The 20,886-nt window shown below is 38.4% G+C and overlaps 3 protein-coding genes across 3 annotated transcripts in view; 2 read left to right on the forward strand and 1 right to left on the reverse strand.

Annotated features, from left to right (window-relative positions):
• Positions 1–188: 188 nt before the first annotated feature.
• The window catches only part of LOC140157368 (WD and tetratricopeptide repeats protein 1-like), a 34,477-nt gene continuing 13,779 nt past the window's right edge, over positions 189–20,886 (forward strand). The window contains 8 exon segments of the mRNA XM_072180537.1: positions 189–286; positions 13,976–14,075; positions 14,913–14,996; positions 15,844–15,890; positions 17,559–17,670; positions 18,530–18,717; positions 19,356–19,492; positions 20,050–20,217. Of these exon segments, the coding sequence (XP_072036638.1) occupies positions 14,022–14,075; positions 14,913–14,996; positions 15,844–15,890; positions 17,559–17,670; positions 18,530–18,717; positions 19,356–19,492; positions 20,050–20,217 (790 nt within the window). The 5' untranslated portion in view covers positions 189–286; positions 13,976–14,021.
• On the forward strand, positions 3,048–3,842 carry LOC140157964 (uncharacterized). The gene has a single exon (XM_072181213.1). The coding sequence runs from the start codon at positions 3,048–3,050 to the stop codon at positions 3,840–3,842; it is 795 nt and encodes a 264-aa protein (XP_072037314.1).
• On the reverse strand, positions 5,111–8,376 carry LOC140157965 (integrase/recombinase xerD homolog). Its single transcript, XM_072181214.1, has 3 exons — positions 8,145–8,376; positions 7,881–7,938; positions 5,111–6,873 (listed from the first exon to the last, which is right to left on the reverse strand). The coding sequence occupies exons 1-3, from the start codon at positions 8,374–8,376 to the stop codon at positions 5,910–5,912; spliced, it is 1,254 nt and encodes a 417-aa protein (XP_072037315.1). The 3' UTR covers positions 5,111–5,909.

Here is a 20,886-nt window from a genome sequence, read left to right on the forward strand (position 1 = left end):
ATGTATTTTGTTACAATTTTATATTATATTAAATTATTTGTCCAGCAAAATTAGTTATAAATGATAAATGTAGTATTTACTAAGACAAAATTTTGTCTTATATTATATTGTAAATGTTATGAATAAGCATTTTATTAGACCATATTTTAAGTTGCGACTCAGAATTTTGACTACTTTGCAACACGGAACTGCAATGTTGACGCATGCGCTGTTTACTCGTGTCACCCAAACAAGTTGGTAGTACGGCACAGTGGTTTAAAGGGCAAGAATTGCTTTGCATTTTGTGGTAAGTTCTGGAAACAAGTTATTTATTGGGAAAACTAAGCTTCCAGTTTATTTGTTAATGTTGTGTAGATCAACATGAGTTAGTTTTGGACCCAAATGGGGCAAGGAACTGACTGTTCTGAGTCATTGACAGAACAGTACCGACTTTTTAGGTAAGCTTAACCTTCACCTTTATATAATTTATATTTTGCTCTTTATAGTCTACATGTCTAAAGTGCTATAAAGTCCAAGATACAGTTGACAGAATATTTAACTATAAAAGGTGTTGTCGATTGTCGTATGTGTCGTATTATTGTTGACATAACCCTAAATCCGACATGTCAAAATAAAAACTGACATTCTTTTTCGACACTTTACGACACATACAATGAAATTTCCATGCTGTTCACACATGCACATATATTAGGTATGCTAGGTGAATTCAAATTTGCCATCAAACTGCATCATTTTATATATCAAATTAAAGCCCTTGAGTAAACAAAGCCAAAACTGAAAACCTTTTTTTCATCACTTTCCGTAGACTCGTAGTAGCAAAGTACCCTGTGTAAAGATAGTCACTTGTGCTGAGCATGAAATTGGTCACTTATCGCTCACTGTTCGACCTGCGACATCTACACCAATTACAGTCCCCGAAACTGTCTACTTTTTAGCCGACCTCAATTCCGAAACATTTAGTGATAGTTAAAAATGCGATCCCCAACCCTTTGGTTACCTTTGGACGAATTTTTCGAAATCTCCGCGGAGTCTCCGTGTCTGAAATTCCCCGGTACAAACATCGAAAATGTCGCAAATCTCAGTTCTCGGTGATGATACTATATCCGCATCGCTGTTTTCATACATGAATATGCATATCTCTGACCCCTGTAAGGTCAAAAACGTGGCTTTGATTTCAACCAATCCGATCCACCGTTTAATAAGCAGCTTGATACTGACGTCATATCTGAGGTGACCAGGAGGCAGGAGCTACCATTTTGGTAAACTGAACTCGACTGTGCTTCTTTTGGTTCACATAAATCGAACAAAATTTTCAATAACGGGTAATAGTATGATTTCAATTTTTTATTAATGAAGTTACTTGTATTATTTAGATTTTTGTGTGACAAATCCAATAAAATATACTCACTGACTTGAGCTTTAGCCATCCAGGCTGATGAAGTGATCACAAGTGATCTGGTCCACTGCATTTCCAGCGGTGTTTGGATGCATCTCACTCCGCGGGATCAAATGTTTTAGCAGTGGATCAGATCACGTGATCAGTAGCCATCAGCCTGATGGCGTAAAGCTCAAGTCAGTGAGTATATTTTATTGGATTTGTCACACAAAAATCTAAATAATTTGATCTACAATCCTACCGATGCATCTGTTTACGGTAGTCAGAAATCGTTATGGACAACCGGCAGTAAAACATATACGTGACCTAGAGAATACAGAGAAAAAATTGGCCCGCACCGTCAACATTTAACATTCACCCACCGCTGTAAGGATAATGGCATCACGCCGTCAAGCCTCAAAATTAAGCTGCCCGATCAACACGGAAAAGCGAGGAATATCATCAAGAAAGCGGAGAAAGGTCTAATCGGTGAGCGAATTAGTGTAATAAACAATAAAATTAGAGGTTTACAACGAAAGCGAGAATCACAGAAAAACGATCTAGAAACACTCAACATCGACCCGAGGTCATCGGCCATGTTGAATCTCACTTGGATCTGAAACGAAAATCAGTCGAAAACAAAACCAAAGAGAGACATAAGGAAAAGCTAAACCATCTCAAAACTAGAAATGAAGCCAGTAGTAAGAAAGCAGGCGTTTCAGAACCCGACCTAAGCGGGTCCCAGTTGAAGAAATGGAGAGAAAAGTGGGTCAAAAACATTTCCGATAAACCCTTATCGGATCCACAGCAAAAGTTGCTCGCGCGCGGTTTGAATTTTGCTGTGTCTGTAAACAAGATCCCACGAAGAATACATCGTTATGTGAATCGGCGTGTAAGAAATTGCCATGGGAAGAAGCACAGAGTCTTAGAGCAGAGGTAGTTGGTACCTTGAAGTCGGCAAAACTCCCGAAATCCAACATTACCAAGGAGGAGAGAGTGGCGTTAGGTGAGCTTAAGAAATCAAATGATTTGTTAATAATGGGTGCTGACAAAGGGAAGTGCACTGTAGTTCAGACCAAAGATAATTATGAACAGAAGGTTAATGAGATGCTCAGTGACCAAAACACCTATGAAAAACTGAGCAAAGATCCCACGCCTAGGTACAAAAGAAAGTTGGTAGACATCATGAAAAGGCTCAAATCGGAGGATAAGATCGACGAAGGTCAATACAGATTGTTATACCCCACAGCTGAAAACACCCCGGCTCTACTGCACCACCAAAATTCATAAAGCGGGAATCCGATCCGCCCCATAGTTGACTATACAGGTTCAATTGGCTATCAAACCTCTAAAGCATTAGCTGAAATTCTCGCTCCATTAGTCGGCACCTCAACACCATGTGGTTAATTCGAAGTCCCTAGCGGAGGAGATGATGGGGATATGCATCGACGATGGTGATATTTTTAATTCACATGATGTCGTTTCCCTATTCACCAACACTCCCATAGAAAAATGTCTTGACATCATCAAGGAACGGCTAGAGAATGACAAAACACTCAAAGACAGAACAAAACTAATTACGGAAGACATCATCGAGCTCTTACAATTTATCCTCACAACCACATATTTCAGCTTTCCCGGACAAATCTCTCGCTAGCTTTTCGGTGCAGCCATGGGAAGTCCGGTCAGCGCAATCGTGGCTAATCTTTTCATGGAGTGGTTAGAGAAAGAGGCCATAATGACAGCACCACTAGATTGTAAGCCAAAGTACTGGAGGAGATACGTTGACGATGTTTTAGAGATCATTCAGAAAGATACTACACTCAAGCTTACAGAACATCTCAACACCATCGACCCTACGGGCAACATAAAGTTTACCCACGAGGAAGAAGACCAGGGGAAAATCCCCTTCCTGGATACTCTAATAGTTCGCAGGGAAGACGGTTCGGTAAAAATGCTCGTGTACCGTAAAAAGACCCATACGGATCAGTATCTTAATTTCAAGTCTCAACACCCACTCCACCAGAAGCTCGGTGTAATTAGAACGCTCATGGACAGAAAGGATAATATAGTGACGGAAGAAGTAGACAAAAGGGAAGAAGAAAGAAAGATCAAGAACGCTTTAATGGACTGTGGTTACCCCAAGTGGGCGTTTGACAGAGTCAAACACCAGATGGAAGCGAAAACCAAAGAGCCAAAAAAGTCTAAGAAATCCGACGAAACACCATCAAAAGGTATGGTTGTGATCCCCTATGTCGAAGGTCTTTCGGAACAACTCCAAAGGATTTTTCAAAAACACAAAATTTCAACAGCCATGCGACCTACAAACACACTCAAAAGCATTCTTGTGCATCCCAAAGACAAGAAAGACATCTTAGAAACCAGTGACGCAGTTCTGAAATCCCCTGCAAAGGTTGTGATAAGTCGTATGTGGGAGAAACAGGAAGGCCATTCGGCGTCCGTCTAAAAGAAAACCAAAAAAGACTCTGAAACGGTCAAAGACACAAAGTTCACCAGAGCAAATAGAAAAGCGTCAACATCGGAACAACATAAGTCAGCGATCACAGATCACGTTGCCCAAGAAAATCATGTTATCAATTGGGAGGGGGCCAGCATACTAGACAAAGACTCAAATGCTGTTTCAAGAAGAATCCGAGAATCAATTCAGATCCGCAAGAAGGGGGCTAATGCAATCAACCGCGATGACGGCTCTTTTTCTCTGAGTCACGTATATGATCCACTGCTAAAACAAACTTTGATCCCGAGGAGTGAGAGTGCATCCAAACACACATGGAAATGCAGTGGACCAGATCACTTGTGATCAAGCCATCAGCCTGGATGGCGAAAGCTCAAGTCAGTGAGTATATTTTATTGGATTTGTCACACAAAAATCTAAATAATTTGATCTACAATCCTACCGATGCATCTGTTTACGGAAGTTACTTGTAGTTTTGAGGAATGACAAAGTTGTTTTTGGAAACTTAGATGTTTGTTTCAACAGATGATGTAGGATCGCAAGGTGAGTGAATTCGTGAAGAGATTTGCTTGTTTGAGTGATAGTAGGATACGGGATGTAGGCTAGTCCTCTGTGTTTGACCGGCTCCGACGTCTCAATTCACAACGTCTCAATTCGTACCTGCTTACCAGACAGCAATACTGCGTATTGCTGTATGGAACCAGATATAGTAGCAAAGTTACATCTTGTCAAAGATTGACTTTCATCAAAAAGATTCGGCTAGCAAAATTCCCCAAAACGGCATTTCGGGGGTGTTTCTAGATCTTAGTCTCATTATGATAGCTGCTTTTTTTTATGGAACTGCTATCAAAATCACCTCTAACATTTCATGTGCGATTGTCTTATCACCATAAAAAATCATATATTTGGGTCAAGTGAAGTATAGAAAACATAAATATAGGTTGCCTTCTTCGGCCAGTTGTTTTTAATTTCTATGTAAATATGCATTGACATTGTCGGCGAATTTGGCTGACTAGCAAATGTGTTAACTAAGGTTTGCCTTGCATACCTACATACATGATTAGCATGGCTCGAAAAAGTGGGGAATTTGGGAATCTCATTCCCAGGAAATGTTAGTGTTTGGAGGGATATTCTGGTGCTTGGAGGGAAATTCTGGTATTTGGAGGGAAATTATGTCTTTATTTCCTAATTCGCTCACGCTCAACCGGAAATAAAGGCTTTCCTATTTATTTCACCCTCTACTTACCAACACGCACGCACGCACACACACACACTCTCACACCACAACACTGACCTTGGGGAAGCACCGTTCTTCGCGATGAGCACTGAATGGTGTACTCGCTTGAGGGCGCCTAAGCTGATGTTGGACTGTTCCGGTGAAACGCCAACACTTTGCTGCCCGGTGGCCGCCGCAATACTTTTCCTGCACCCAGTCTTCATCCAATACCTTAATCCTGCCTGTACATATCTTCTAATATAAAATATGCTAATTAGCGCTCCTCCAACTTCATCTGTAAAGAAAAAACGTTCTACCTAGTTAGAACCTTATGTAAAATAAAGCAGCTGAAAACACGTCCACGCAGGCTGATGCGAAAACGGTCAATGGCTCACCTGTGACACCTTTCGCCCCACCCCTTTCCATCTCTCCTTTGCAAACTGGCAACCTCACCGGTCTCAACCAATAGGAAACAACATTATTTCCTAATTCGCTCACGCTCAACCGGAAATAAAGGCTTTCCTATTTATTTCACCCTCTACTTACCAACACGCACGCACACACACACACTCTCACACCACAACACTGACCTTGGGGAAGCACCGTTCTTCGCGATGAGCACTGAATGGTGTACTCCCCTCGTCAAGAATAAAAACCGGGAAACCAGTGTATGAAACATGCAATTTATTATCTTTATATAGGCCCGTCTATAGGCAATAATCTACTAACAACAATAACCTACATTAATATCCCAATTACTCTACTACCTGCTCATGGCTCCTACATATTTTGTGAACCTGTAAACACATTTACACACAAGTAACTATTTAACTCATTTACTTTTAAATACCCAAGTTCATGGACACTACTAATTTGTTACTCAAAGACTCCTTGACATACCTATCCTTGGAAGAATCAGACTTCCAACGCCCATGTCTCTTGCACAATCTGTCTGGCACACCGATCTCTGCTGCCGCTGTGGCACCTCCTGCACATAAACTGTGCAAACCAAATTTGCTAGAATCTAAGCCAATTGCTTCTAAAGCTTCTTTAAGAATTTCACTACATCTAGTGTATGACAACTTCCCTGAACGCAACACATATTTATTTAGCGATTTGAGGAGAACAACAGGCCTAAACAAGAACTCTTCCGAATTTGGATCATTAATACCTGCGCACACCAAATACTTCTGAAGCATCGACACAGGGCATGTAGATTTACCAGTTGCACCCACCACTACCCAAGCACCTTCCCTCAATTGGTCAGTCTTACTCTTTTCAATGAAAACCTTAATATGAGAATAACACATATCCAAATCACACACTTTTAAATTAGCAAGTTCTTCATACCTTAAAAAAGCTGCAAATGCTAATAAAAACATAGAACAAAGCCTAGTACATTTCAAATCCCCACTTCCAAATTTGACCACTAAAGCATGTAAAATATCCGGAGTAATAGGCTCCTTCCTATTTGATACTGGTTTAGCCAAGATTCTCTTGAGACCTTCCAATAAAAGATGTATGAACTTAGAATCACATGGGTTTTGGCTAACCATATTTGGCAAACAATCAATCTTCCATTTTATAGCATAAAACGCTGCTTCCATTCTGCTATACGGAGCATCACTATTAAACATACCAATAAAGTACCTTGACAATTCCAAATTGCTGGGAGAAGTAGGCGATACCCTATTTAATCTGCACCAAACTTCCCAAGCTGCTAGTGAGTTCTTGTATTTCTTGATGGTATTTTCTGCTCTAGAGGCTTGTAAAACTCTGGTTAACGTGTTCTGGAACACTCTATCTCTGAAAAATACAACATGAAATAAATATACACACTACTCATTAGCTCCAGTGAGTCTCCAAAATCTCTATAACTCTCATAACAAGGAATGATCCAGTGATCAAAATATTCATCTGTGGTTCAACACCACTAATCTATAATCGACCAGTGTCTCAATTTATTCGTACTTACATCCAGTGATGTGTCACTCTTAATAAGCTCCACTGAGCTGAAAACTTTCCCCTGTGGGTAACATGCATAACTAAGCTAAATTCCCATCTAACCTCACACACAGGACATCGTTATGGAATTTTGGAGTCCCAAAAATGGAATTTCTGTTTCTACCTTGTATAAAAAATACCCTGCGTGTCCGAAAATCTGAGAACTTCGACAACAATACTTGCGAATGCACTGGACTTAGAAAACAGAAGAGGCCAAAAAGGTGAGGATGGCCATGCAGGAATAACCAAGGAACCTCTAGCCTTGCAAACTTTCATGTGCTTGACAACCTGACCAATCAATTTGATAGGTGGGACCAACCAGTTATTGTCCATTTGCCAGGATACTGAAAAAGCGTCCACATGATTTGTGCTTGGACACCAGTACTTAGAATTGAACCTGGATAATTTTGCATTAAAGTTATCTGCAAACCTGTCCACCGTATGTGGTCCCCACAAGTTATCCATGAACGAAAAGAATGTGCTGGACACGCCCCAGTCATCATAGTCTATCTCTCTGCTAAGTATATCAGCTTCGAAATTTTCCTCTCTAGGCACCCATTGAACTTTCAAGGATATTTTCATGTTACGGCAAAACGAATCAATCTCCATACTCAACATTTGGAGGTCTAACTTCATACTACCTTTCTTGATGATTGACTCCACTCCTTGATTGTCAGAAAACACTTTGACACATTTTCCTTTTAAATTAGGACAAAATGCTTGGAGTGCCAGTGCTACTCCCTTTAGTTCTCTCCAAGTAGAACTCTTACATGACTCACTTTCTGACCAAGCATAATTGCACTTCATACCTGCACAGCTCGCCCAAGATCCGCAACCAGTGCTGCTGGCATCTGTATATACCAATACCTGTGGTATAGAATAATCAAACACATTTCTCATGTTAAGACTCTTAACATTATTCTTCCAAAAGAATAATTCTTCAATAACATAACTGTCACTGCCCAGGGAAAACTCTTTATCCCAATGAGACTGGGCACAAATGGTCATACCTGAAAATTTTGTCTTTAATTGCGAAATATAACCCACTACTGGCTTAAGGGAAATAATTTTACCTACAAACCGAGCCAACCTTCTGGCTGTAATCCTGGGCAATTTACTTACTATGTCATCTATACACTGAATTGTATCATCGACTCTCCTTTTTATCACTCGTAAAATACCCATGTTAGAGTCCCATGACATCCCCAGCCAATCAATCAACTGAACTGGTTCCCAAACTGACTTATCTATGTTAGGGACCAAACCAGCTTGTAGGAGGTCACTCTTGACACTCTGCGCAATCATATTGCACTCCTTGTACGAGGAAGATGTGCCCCAACCATCATCTAGAAATACAACAACGAACATACCTTGTTCACGCCAGTGCTTTACTAGGGGTCTCATACACTTTGTAAATAGTGGACCGGTATCGACATAATAAATATGAAAATAAAGCAGCTGAAAACATGTCCACGCAGGCTGATGCGAAAACGGTCAATGGCTCACCTGTGACACCTTTCGCCCCACCCCTTTCCATCTCTCCTTTGCAAACTGGCAACCTCACTGGTCTCAACCAATAGGAAACAACATTGTTGTATATAAAAATATGCTATAAGTTGTGGTAAATTTAGCTTGCTTCCCGGGAAATTAACATTTTTTCGAGCACTGCATGATTAGTTCCAATAATTGGAACTCACGGCTCCGACCGTGAGTTCCAAGGAGCTACGTGTAGGCTATGTGTCGCCGCGATTTAGCGTGCATTCACCACCATATTCACATGTACATAGTCGTGGAGTGGACTTTTCGCTGCTCATAAAAAATATGGTAGATTGCTATCCAGGTAAGGCAGATCGTAATAAACAGCGCCGCTCATCATGACATCATTGATCATATGATGTTTGGGGAAAATCAATTAAGTCATAATGAAGGGCGCTGTTTATTACGATCTGCCTTATTTGGATAGCGATCTACCGTATTTGAAAATCCGAGCGCTGGGCAAATCAATCAATCTCCTGATTGGCAAACCTGACTTCGCGTTGACCCCAAGGGCAACATGCTCATACATTGTATTCCGTGCTATGTAAAAGCTGAACAAACTTAAGTGTTGTACTCCGGTAGGCACATGTATCGCACTTTCATATTTGAGTGCCCCCCAGCAGGGACTGCCTTTTGAGAGGAGTGAGAGCAATCACTCCTCTACAGTTCTTCTTAAGTTCTTAAGGGCTATACGTCGAACAGTTGTTCGACGTATAGGGCTATACGTCGAACAACTGAATACAAGCACAACGTATGGACCAATATATTTTTGTAAACATTTTAGGCCTGTAACAAAATGTATATTTCGTACAAATTGTACAACTATAGTTTCTACCCTATGACCTATAAAAGTTACCTGTTATCAAAGTGTCCGCAAAAAACTGGTCATCGCAAGTATCTTTGATGCTGAAAACTAAGGATATTCACGCAGGGACAGGCCAAAAACCTTACCTCGATCGTAAAATCCAGCCGATGTATGTCATAAATAATTCATTATTCCATTGTGTAGATGACAGTGATTGTGTCCATGTATTGTTATTGCACCTGCGATCTCGCGCGAGAGCAGTTGTCAAGCTGAATTTATACTCGATCGCTGGATCACCACATGAATTAAGCCTCTCGAAAACCTCTACGAGGTTGTTGCATCGAAACACGCTGACTGGCTTAGCAATTATCAAAGTAGTTTTGTAAACCAATCAGGTTAGACGTACTTTACTGGTGAGTCACATTAATTAATACCGTAAAAGGCCGTCGCGTTCATTGATTGGCTTACAATTTCAAAGAATGGCTTTTGTAACTAATCTCAATACGGGTTATATAACGCCCGTCGGAAATTTTTTTTTTTTTTTTCATTTTTCTTTTAGATTAAACAGGACAAAAGACAAATAACTTGAGAAAAAATAAATAAAAGATAGAAAGAATAAAACAACACACACAAATACAAAAGCATCTCTTATATCACTAGTACGATACAATATTATACATATTTTTAAATTCGTTTAAATACTTTGTTTGTCCGTGGGCACATGAGAAAGACAATAATAATTAATATGTTATATTTATATATAATTACTTTGTTGTTACATTATTTTCTTACACAAAACCTTCCCATTTCATACGAAAGATATTCAATTTATTTATTCTCTGAAAACAAGCTTTTTCTTCTTCAATTTTTTTACTTAAAAAATGTGAGAACGTGGCGATATATGGTTTCTCATTTGAAAACCTGTTCCTAAATAAATAATACTTAGCACTCAGAATAATATAATTAAGCACTTTGAACCTTGAATGTCCTTCCAGTCCCAAAATTATATCTTTGTAACATAGATGTATTCGAGTCTGTATCTTTCCATTTAACCATGTCTCTATCTCCTTCCAAAAAGAGTTTATTTGATGGCATTCCCAGAACATGTGATCAATTGTTTCTTTATTTTGACATAAATGACAATTTTCGTTCTCTTTCAGATTAATAAGCTTTAAATAACTATTGCTTGGAATAATTCGATGAAGGATTTTATAAAAAAAAATCTCATTCTTTCTTCAGTGGTAATTTGAAAAGGTAATGTCCAAATGTATTCCCAATTTAGATTACCCAAATGATCAAACAAACGATCATAATAATTCTGATTTACTGGTTTGTTGATTGTGACATGTTAAATTGTTTAGATACATCACGAGTTGTTAACTTCTTTACTTCTAACGAAATGTTTTTTCAATACTTTTAAGTTTTCCCATATCTGTTTCAGAAAGTTTCTTTATTTCTAATTTCCATTCCCTTGGTAAACTATTTATAATGCCCCACTTGCTTTTATCTAAATTCAATTTGTGTGCATCCATGTCAGAGGGATGCGCTTGTCGGCTGCTACATGTGTCTCATGTCGCATGATAGCTGGGAGTAGATGCCGGACTCGTCTTGGGTGGAGGTCGCTTTGGGTCGTCCCGGGGTCACATGGTTTGGGAGTACAGAGAACATTCCTTGGCCATGTGACTTGCGGATGATTTGGAGTGGCCTCCGCTTGGGATGGGTCTGGTGTTTGTTCCTGGCCGTTGTGCGGGGTGGGACGCATGTGGCGTCCGACGGGTGCATCGTTTTGTTATGGATGTACACATTTATTCATAAAGATTTTATCCTGCTGGCAGGTTAAATTTTGATTTTTTGTGCTTTTTAATCAAATCTTTTGGTGATATTTTACATTGTAATTGGCCTATTTTATTTGTGCAAATTTCATATCTTTATGTCCTTGTAATAATATATTTTCCCTGTGTCATGTTTATACTACCATGTGCAATACTTGTGTATTTATAAATGTTTTAAATGTGTGCGTTATTCTAAGTATTTAATTATAATTGTAATATTTCTCTGTAATTTGGCCCATGGCCACGATTGTGAAATAAAAATATATATATATGAAAAACACCGTAATATGTTATAAAATCAATACATCGTCCATATTTTTCACAAAGCTTTTCGTATGAATAAAATGAACCTTTATCATCTAATATATCTTTAATCTTTATTAGTCTTGTTCGAGCTCTATTAAGAGACTTGTTTACATCTTTTGAAAACAACTTGTTATAACTTAGTGGCATTTGCAATACATCTTCCAAATTGATTGTTTCTTTGTTATTACATTGTTTAAAACTTTGCCAGCTTAAAATGACTTCTTTGTAAAACTGGGGGAAATTTGCAGGAAAAACAGACTCATCAACATTACATTGTAACAGGAACTCCAGACCTCCCATTCTATTAAAGAAATAATTTGGGACATCTTTCCACGGTGCATAACCTTCACTCAAAAATCTTTTTAGCCACATTATCTTTAATGCTTTGTCTGTATTGAATATATTTACCATCTCTATTCCTCCGCTTTCTTTTGGTGCAATTAAAACAGAACGTTTGATTTTTTCTGGTTTTCCACTCCATAAGAAGTTATACAGTATCTTTTGAACATCAGATAACACATTTCCACTCACATAATCTGTGGACATTAAATAAGTCATTTGTGAAATACCAATACTTTTTACTAATAAGACCTTTCCTCTAAGTGTTAGATCTCTTTGTCTCAAAATATCTAATTTGTCCTTTAATTTTGTGAGTCTTGGTTGAATATTATACTCATTACATTTTTTACTATCATAACCAACAAATAAGCCCAATATTTTCACAGGTTCCTTAGTTGGTTTAATACCATAAACATAATCATTACAGTTTCTAAGACTTCCTATCTTCATCAATTCTGTTTTCTCCAAATTTATCTTCAAACCAGACAACCTTCCAAACTTATCTATTTCTCTTACAAGATTCTCCACAGATTTTGAATCGGATAGAAAAAAGGTTGCATCATCTGCAAAAAACAGTTGTTCGACGTATAGGGCTATACGTCGAACAACTGAATACAAGCACAACGTATGGACCAATATATTTTTGTAAACATTTTAGGCCTATAACAAAATGTATATTTCGTACAAATTGTACAACTATAGTTTCTACCCTATGACCTATAAAAGTTACCTGTTATCAAAGTGTCCAAAAAAACTGGTCATCGCAAGTATCTTTGATGCTGAAAACTAAGGATATTCACGCAGGGACAGGCCAAAAACCTTACCTCGATCGTAAAATCCAGCCGATGTATGTCATAAATAATTCATTATTCCATTGTGTAGATGACAGTGATTGTGTCCATGTATTGTTATTGCACCCTGCGATCTCGCGCGAGAGCAGTTGTCAAGCTGAATTTATACTCGATCGCTGGATCACCACATGAATTCGCCTCTCGAAAACCTCTACGAGGTTGTTGCATCGAGCACGCTGACTGGCTTAGCAATTATCAAAGTAGTTTTGTAAACCAATCAGGTTAGACGTACTTTACTGGTGAGTCACATTAATTAATACCGTAAAAGGCCGTCGCGTTCATTGATTGGCTTACAATTTCAAAGAATGGCTTTTGTAACTAATCTCAATACGGGTTATATAACGCCCGTCGGAAATTTTGCATACGTCCACGATGACGTCATGCCCCAGCGCCACGAGGCTGGCTTTTCTGCGAGTGGTATAAAGTCAGTTTCACACCTGTGATTTAATGGAGCACATCCACAGCGCATTTGACAGATAAAAATGAAATGGGCAATTCTGAGCAACGGGATTCCATGAAATGGATGATTATGTCAGTTATTCTACAGGATCGGTAATAATTAACAGCTGGTCTGCTGTATTTGAAGTGCATATTGAAGTTTGTAAGTTTGTGACTTTGTATGTTATGTGCAATTGATATTATAGGAAGCTTAAATTGGCAGGCTCTCATGCAATGTATCCGTCTCTTCTGAACATATATGGACGTTCAGGGCAAGTCATAAGTATGACTTGCCCACACAGGGTATAGTATAGGGCTATGCAAACAGCTCTTCTAAAGTTGGTGAAAAGCCTTGAATTTGAAGGACTCGGACTCGAACATTCAGGACTCGGACATCACAAATTGGCTAGGACTCGAATACCAAGGACTCAGACTCAGACATTGAGGGTTCAACTATACCACTGCTATTCATATAAAACCTTTCTCGCTGCGGTTTTCATTAATTCTCTCGGTCGGTGCCATGTCACATCCATTCATGCATTGGAGTGAAAACAACCTGGCACAATAGTGTGATAGCTTGTGATACACTCCAGAGTTCAGTGAATGCTGTTTTCACTCCAGTGCTATTGTCAGCCGGTTCATGCCCGGATGTCCAATCAACAGAATTACTAAGACATTCAGAACTTTGAATATCTTAAATTTATAGTGCGTTTACTTTACCTTTAAAGCACCCCTACCTTACCTTTGACATCACAGTGTGTGACTTTTGACTCATTTTCATTCTTGATTTGTTACAGGTGACACTGAAGCCATTCCAAGGCTTCATAAGTGCCCTTTGACATCATGGATCTACAGCAAACCAATATAGTACACCATCTACGTAGAAGACAAATATGTGTAAGTACCATTGAAATATGGACCATACTACTTTTATGTTTCCTTCTTTGTGTCTAATTAGACTTCATCCGGCACCTGACCTGCTGAGGTGATCACATGATAGACGGCTAGTAGGTATTGTTTTGATGCCTTAGTCCTGTGCACAAGATAAGTGGTAGCATGTACCATCTGAGAGCGGGTTGAACAACCATCACAAGACTATAACTTATCTCATGTATGGTAAGGTCATCATTAAAACTCCTAGCTGTCTATCAAGTGACCAGCTCAGACAGGGTTCAGTTGCCAGATGACCTCTTGAGGTACCAGATGCATCAAGAAGTATCAAGTCTTAGGTTTCAGTTTATTTTCAATTTTTATCAAATTTCAATTTGTGGAAAAAAAACCCATTCAATATGAAAAAAAAACCGATTAAGCGACATGTGACAGCACAACATGATGTAGCAATTTCAATATTATGTGCTTAAATATCCTAAAAAGCAGTGTTCTTTTTATTATTATCGAAATAGTTATACAAAATTGTTTTGATTATTTTGTAGAAGTTGGTATTTCACTGGGTATGGAGCCCATGGGGTACACAAAATATGCTATCATGCCCCACAGTAGCTGAAAGGTGTATCCCATCAGGCTCGGCAGTACCATATGATTGCATAGAACTTTCAATTACTCGCTTAAATCAGGGGTGCTTAGACTTTTGTTTGAAAAAATATGACCTCTAAAATATTGTAAACTATCCATAGCTGTGTGACTGTGAGCATGCCCATAATAAATCCCTACTATATTTAGTCTTGTAATGTTTGTGCCATATTCATACCATTTCTAACTGTTTTTATTTTGTAGGATATTGGGAACGTAAGCTTTGAGAGAAAACACCATGTCACAGAGAAATTAATCAATAGATTAGGTCTAGAACACGAGCTAGAGGTAAGCTTAGGCTGGACAAATGTATTGATGTGTTTCATGCCACCTGCATGTGTCTTTCTCATTCCTCCCAACCCACAGATAAGTTAATCAATTGACTATTAAAGTCTAGAACATGAATTAGAGTCATAATGGTTCTAACCTTTGACCCTACCTAAATTCTAACCCTGATTACAGGGTGTGGTAGGTATTTTATAGTTAACATTAGTGGTCAGCATTCATAACTTTGTGAATGTACGTGGATGCAAATGCAGGTTATTTTAAAAAAGGTAATGATGATGTATTGTCTTGTGACGTAGGACATAAGTAGGATTTATAATAACTGCGAAGTGTTATGGGTTCGAACAATCTCTGATGCACAGTTCTTGAGTTTATAATGGACAAAATGTTGAACGTCAAATTTTGGGTTCCACAGGGGACACATCTGGATGTGATAAAAATGGTCTCATGTTAGTTAGCCAGTGTTCCAGTTCTTAGATTTTCCAGGACTTCTTACGTATGTATTCTCTAAAATTACAACCAGAATAAAGTTCTGTCAAACGCAAAGTTTTAATAATAGTGGAATTTCAATGCAGCCAATGGTGCTTAAGCCTACATGTATTACAATCAAGCAATATTTGATTCATCAGTAATAATCTTTTTTTTAAATATTTGAAACTGATTGTTTTTACAATCACCCAAGCGCAGTTGCAAGTCATTAAGTGAAGAAAGTAAAGTTTCTGGACTCAGCGACCCTAAACTGGATATAGATGGAGGACGAACAAACATTTCATTATTTTCTTGGCCTAACACAGCATTATTTCAAATCGGAACATGCATTTTGATGAGATTAAAAAAATTTTTTTTTCAGGGTCATTCAGGATGTGTCAATTGTCTAGAATGGAATCAAAGTGGACAGTAAGTAATTTATATTTATTTATTTGCATATTTATGAATATTTATGAGTTTATTAGCATATTTTGTCTACATTTTCATTAATCCATTCTGCAGCTTAAACGCAATAATCGATCAACTTCAAACTTGGTATGGTGATTGGATATGGTGGCCTGATGTGCTGTATAGTTTTATGTCATGTGTCTTGTTCAGAGCAAGTAATGTAAGCATAGGGAAAATGTGCAGTTTTGAGATCAAAATGCGTGGTGCTAGTTTTTGAAATTCGCAAATTGAACATTTTTTCTCTCCAAAATTCTGCCCCAAAAGTTTGAATTTACACTTACAGTATTGAATTTTTTCTTCTTCTATATTTTTGTACAATTTTTGCGACAGTTTATTTTCTATACTTTTTTAACATGGATTGTGTTACAGATCATTATGGATTCTTAAAATTTTTGCAGTCGGACCTATATAATGCGCGATTATACCAAAACTGCGCAATTTTAGGCATTTTTTGCGCATTTCCCATATGCTTAACCCCATGGGAACTACTTGCGGATTGGTCAAAAAGGAGTTTCATTATCAATTGGACCAATCAGCAACATTATTAGAATAAGTTCACCATGCAAAAGAATTGGGGTGAATTATATACAAAACTCCATTCTGATTGGTGATTAAAATAGAGATATCATGTAATTGACCAATCAGAGGTTATGTTATAACGTCAGGTAGTGCTCAGGGGGTTAAAATAATGCATTTCCAGTTGTGAATGTCAAATTCAGGCAGGATTGCAGCAGCATAACAAGCTGCTCTTGTATTAAATACTTCTGCATTTTGATAAGTTGATATCCATGGATATCACATCTTAAGGGGGTACTACACCCCTGTGGTAAATTTGTGACTATTTTTGCATTTTTCTCAAAAAATAATAACACACTGGTAACAAAAGTTATACATATTATTGGGGCAAGGAATCCAATTACTACACTGACATTTCAGTGACTCAAGACAAGCGGTTCAGTATATATGATAGGAAACGAGGTACATCCTAGCGGTACCATATTTTTTATCATAAATAACAAACCGCTTGTCTTGGGTCACTGAAATTCCAGTGTAGTAATTGGATTCCTTGCCCCTATAATATACATAACTTTGTTGCCACTGCGTTATTAGTTTTTGAGAAAAATGCAAAAATAGACACAAATTTATCGAGGGGTGTAGTACCCCCTTAAAACCAGAAAAACTAAATTTAAGATATTTCACCAATTTACACGATGAGTGTATTTTATAGGCTTTTAAGATAAGATTTGCTGACATACCATATATCCTTGAATAGTCGCCCCACCCCCACCATTTTTTTCAACCAAGATGTTTAAAAAATGCTGATATTTCCATGCTATCTTGTGTAGAAAGCTTACTAAGGTGCACACACGATGGCGAAAGTCTGATCGTAAACCCGAAGTGAACTGGAAGTCATCGTTCCTAAGTTCATAGTTCGTCTTTTCAGTACAAGTTTGAAGCTTACCTAATGATTTTAATGGGAATTATCATTCTAAAAATGACCTCTAATAAACGCCACCCTTTTGAAAAATGCCACACCCTCGGGGGAAACTATTCAAGGATATACGGTATTCAGAGTATTTCAGGAAAGGAAAACAAATTATGACACCTTCTGTTGAATTTCTTCTCCAGATTACTAGGTAGTGGCTCCGATGATCTAAATGCAATTATATGGGATCCACTTAGGCATAAAAAGCTATGTACACTACGCACAGGTCACCATGGCAACATATTCTCATTAAAGGTAAGTTGAGGAGTTCTGGGTAGCCAATTGGGCAAGTTTTAAAGATTTTCCTTGTAACTTGTGGAGAGGAGGAGAGGAGAGGAAAGGAGAGAAAGAAGAGAAGAGAAAAAATACAAGAGAACCAAAGCAAAGAGAAAAAGAGAAAAGATACAAGAGGGAAAGAGAGGACAAGAGCAGACATGCCAACTAGTACAGTTTCACTGTATTTTGTATGGTAAAACATGAAAAATACGGTGATACGGTCAACTCCCGAAAAATATGGTATTCGATAATCTTGACCAAGTCATGCCTCAAAAAGATAAACGGCTGCAGTAATAGACTACCAATCTGAATTGACATTGTTTGACCTGTTGAATTGCATGGTAGCGTAGCTGTCATTTGATTTGTTGATATTTGTAAATATTGCATCAATTTGGCCTTGTCGACCAATCGGCACACTTATCTTAAAAAGTACTTTGGCATTGCAGAGGCGAGCGCTATGCTGGTTCAATGCAACAAAGCACTCGTAGTGTGTGTTTGTGTTTGACTTTTTGTTTGTGCGCAACGCCAAAAATATAATGGCTTCCTAAGATGGGAAGAAACCTGGAAGAAAATGATGTTTTAAGGACGAATACGCTGTGAAGTGGAGGTTTATTGTGAGGAATAGGAAAGACATTCACTGTGCAAGATGCATGATTTGTAGAAAAGATACAATTTTATAAAAATACGGTTTTGGAGTGCAAAACATGGTTTTTTGGTCGTCTGAGTATGGAAAACTGGATTTCAAAGTTGGCATGTCTGCAAGAGGAAAGTCTTACGGGAAATGCAAATGAGGGAAAAAGTTAAATATTAAATGTTGATATTGTTTTATCCCCTGCAGTTTCTACCAAACACCAGTGATCACACTATAGCAACAGGAGCGGCCGACTGCAAGGTCAGGGTTCACAATGTACCTAATTTAGAAACCACACACGCCTTTAGCTGTCATGCTGGCAGAGTGAAACGATTAGTAGCGGCACCCAATGTGCCATATATGTTTTGGAGTGCTGGGGAAGATGGCACAGTTAGGTAAGATTGAATTGATGTGACAAGCCACTTTTTAATGTATCCTGGTTAGGTCATTCAGTGTTGAAACACAGCTCTCCCATGATGCCAGATGGGGTGTACAAACAGTCAGATATTACCCTGATCGGAACTGGCTGCAAGGCCTTTGTCATCCACTGGATCTGCACCAAAATAATGCAGTAATGGAGAGAGCAAATAGTTCAATATGAATTTTGCCCCCAATGGTGAAGGGACCTTATTCACTAGGCTTGTTATCCTCAGACGGATCTGCAGGTGCAAGTTTCTTCTTTTTTGATGACTGATGTATTCCTATATGCAACATAATTGTCGCAGATAGGTGATGGTTTACTGTGAAGAATACTCTCGGTTATATGAGATGAAGGTTAATAGATACAGGACTTTTGTGATAATTTTAGGCAGCTCTGGTAGCGAGATGCTCATGCTACAACAATCAATCTGTCTTTCACCTATCAGCACCACTGGGTCATGCCGCTCTTAAATGATACATAATGAAATATTATATAGAGCATGATGGCCTAAATAGTTACGGCATTTCACTCATGATCACATGTTTGTGGGATATATTAGAATCACAAAGTACTCTTGTAAGACAGTGACATTTTGTTTTTGTTCTATTGCAGGCAATTTGACCTTCGTGCTCAGCATACATGTACCGACAGCTGTAGTAATGTACTAATTAATCTGAATCATTATATTGGTAAACATGCAGAATGCAAGTGCCTTGCTCTGAATCCCCATAGACCAGAACAGTTAGCTGGTAAGTAAACATGCAGAATGCAAGTGCCTTATGTGACCTTTGACCTCAATTTCTTTGTACACCCTATAGACACTGGATATAGCCGATGCATGTGTACAATGCCATCATGCTATGTAATTTGTGGAAGTAGTATTTCCAGTGAAAATCACATTTTTGGCTATTGACCGGAAGTGGATGACCTCTGACCGAAAGAGAATGACATTTGACCAGAAGTTGATGATGAGACATAGGTGCCCCATCCAATTGTCCTAGTGACTAAGTACATGTCAAACTAGCCCAAAGCATATGGCTATTATGGCTTGTTTTCAGATTGACAGAAGAAGAAAGAAAGAAAACAGCAAAAACAGACTGCAAATACTTCGCTAAAGGAATTTGAAATTGAATGAATATAACAGAAGTTTTACCAAAATATATTTAGGGTGTGTTTTTCATCCCACCCTTTATATATCAGGAATGATTTGCTTGAAAATTTGATACCCTTCCCTACTGGGAAGCCCAGTTTACTACTAACCCTGCATTTCTGTGAAATTTACTATATTATTTTGTTATTTTTGCAGTTGGTGCTAGTGATCCATATGTTAGGTTATACGACACTCGTATGCTCTCAACACACTCAGTGCATTTCTCACGTGAGGAAAGATTAGGGGCATCGTGGCGAACCCCAGCCCCGGAACCAGACGACGACGGGGAACTACCAAACCATTGTGTGCAATATTTTGTAGCAGGTAAAAAAGATCTGTTTGTGCCTCAAAAGCCATGAAAGCAAATTATTCTGTTACGTGTCTAACAAATCATGCATGGCATTGCATGCTGTAGCATTCACACAAAAGGTATCACGACTGCACTTTGAAAAATGTGTACATCCATGTCAAAACGATGCTTTTGTCGGCTGCTACATGTGTCTCATTTCACATAATAGCTAGGAATAAATGCCAGACTCATCTCAAGTGGAGGTCACTTCAAGTCATCCCCAATTCACATGGTTAAGGAATATTCCTAAACCATGTGGCCTGGGAATGATTTGAAGTGACCTCCACTTGAGATGAGTCTGGTATTTATTCCTAAACATTATGTAAAAGAGACACATGTAGCAGCCGACAAATGCAACGTTTTGATATGGATGTACACAAATATGCTTTTGTAGATGCAGAGCAGAGAAGATATGTTACATTTCCCAACGATGCATTTCTTCCGTTTACTGATTTCCAACGATGCATTTCATCTGTTCACTGATTTGATATTCAGTGCAACATAGGTCGATAGTAATAAAAATACTTCAATTAACAGCGCTCACCCAGATCTTGCCATTGTTGAACTGAATAGTAAGTAAGTACAGGGAAGAAATGCATTGTGGGAGGTGTAAGATGTCTTCTGGATGCAATTTTGTCCCTCAT

Source organism: Amphiura filiformis, chromosome 7 (genome assembly GCF_039555335.1).
Source record: "Amphiura filiformis chromosome 7, Afil_fr2py, whole genome shotgun sequence".
Lineage (NCBI taxonomy): Eukaryota > Metazoa > Echinodermata > Ophiuroidea > Amphilepidida > Amphiuridae > Amphiura > Amphiura filiformis.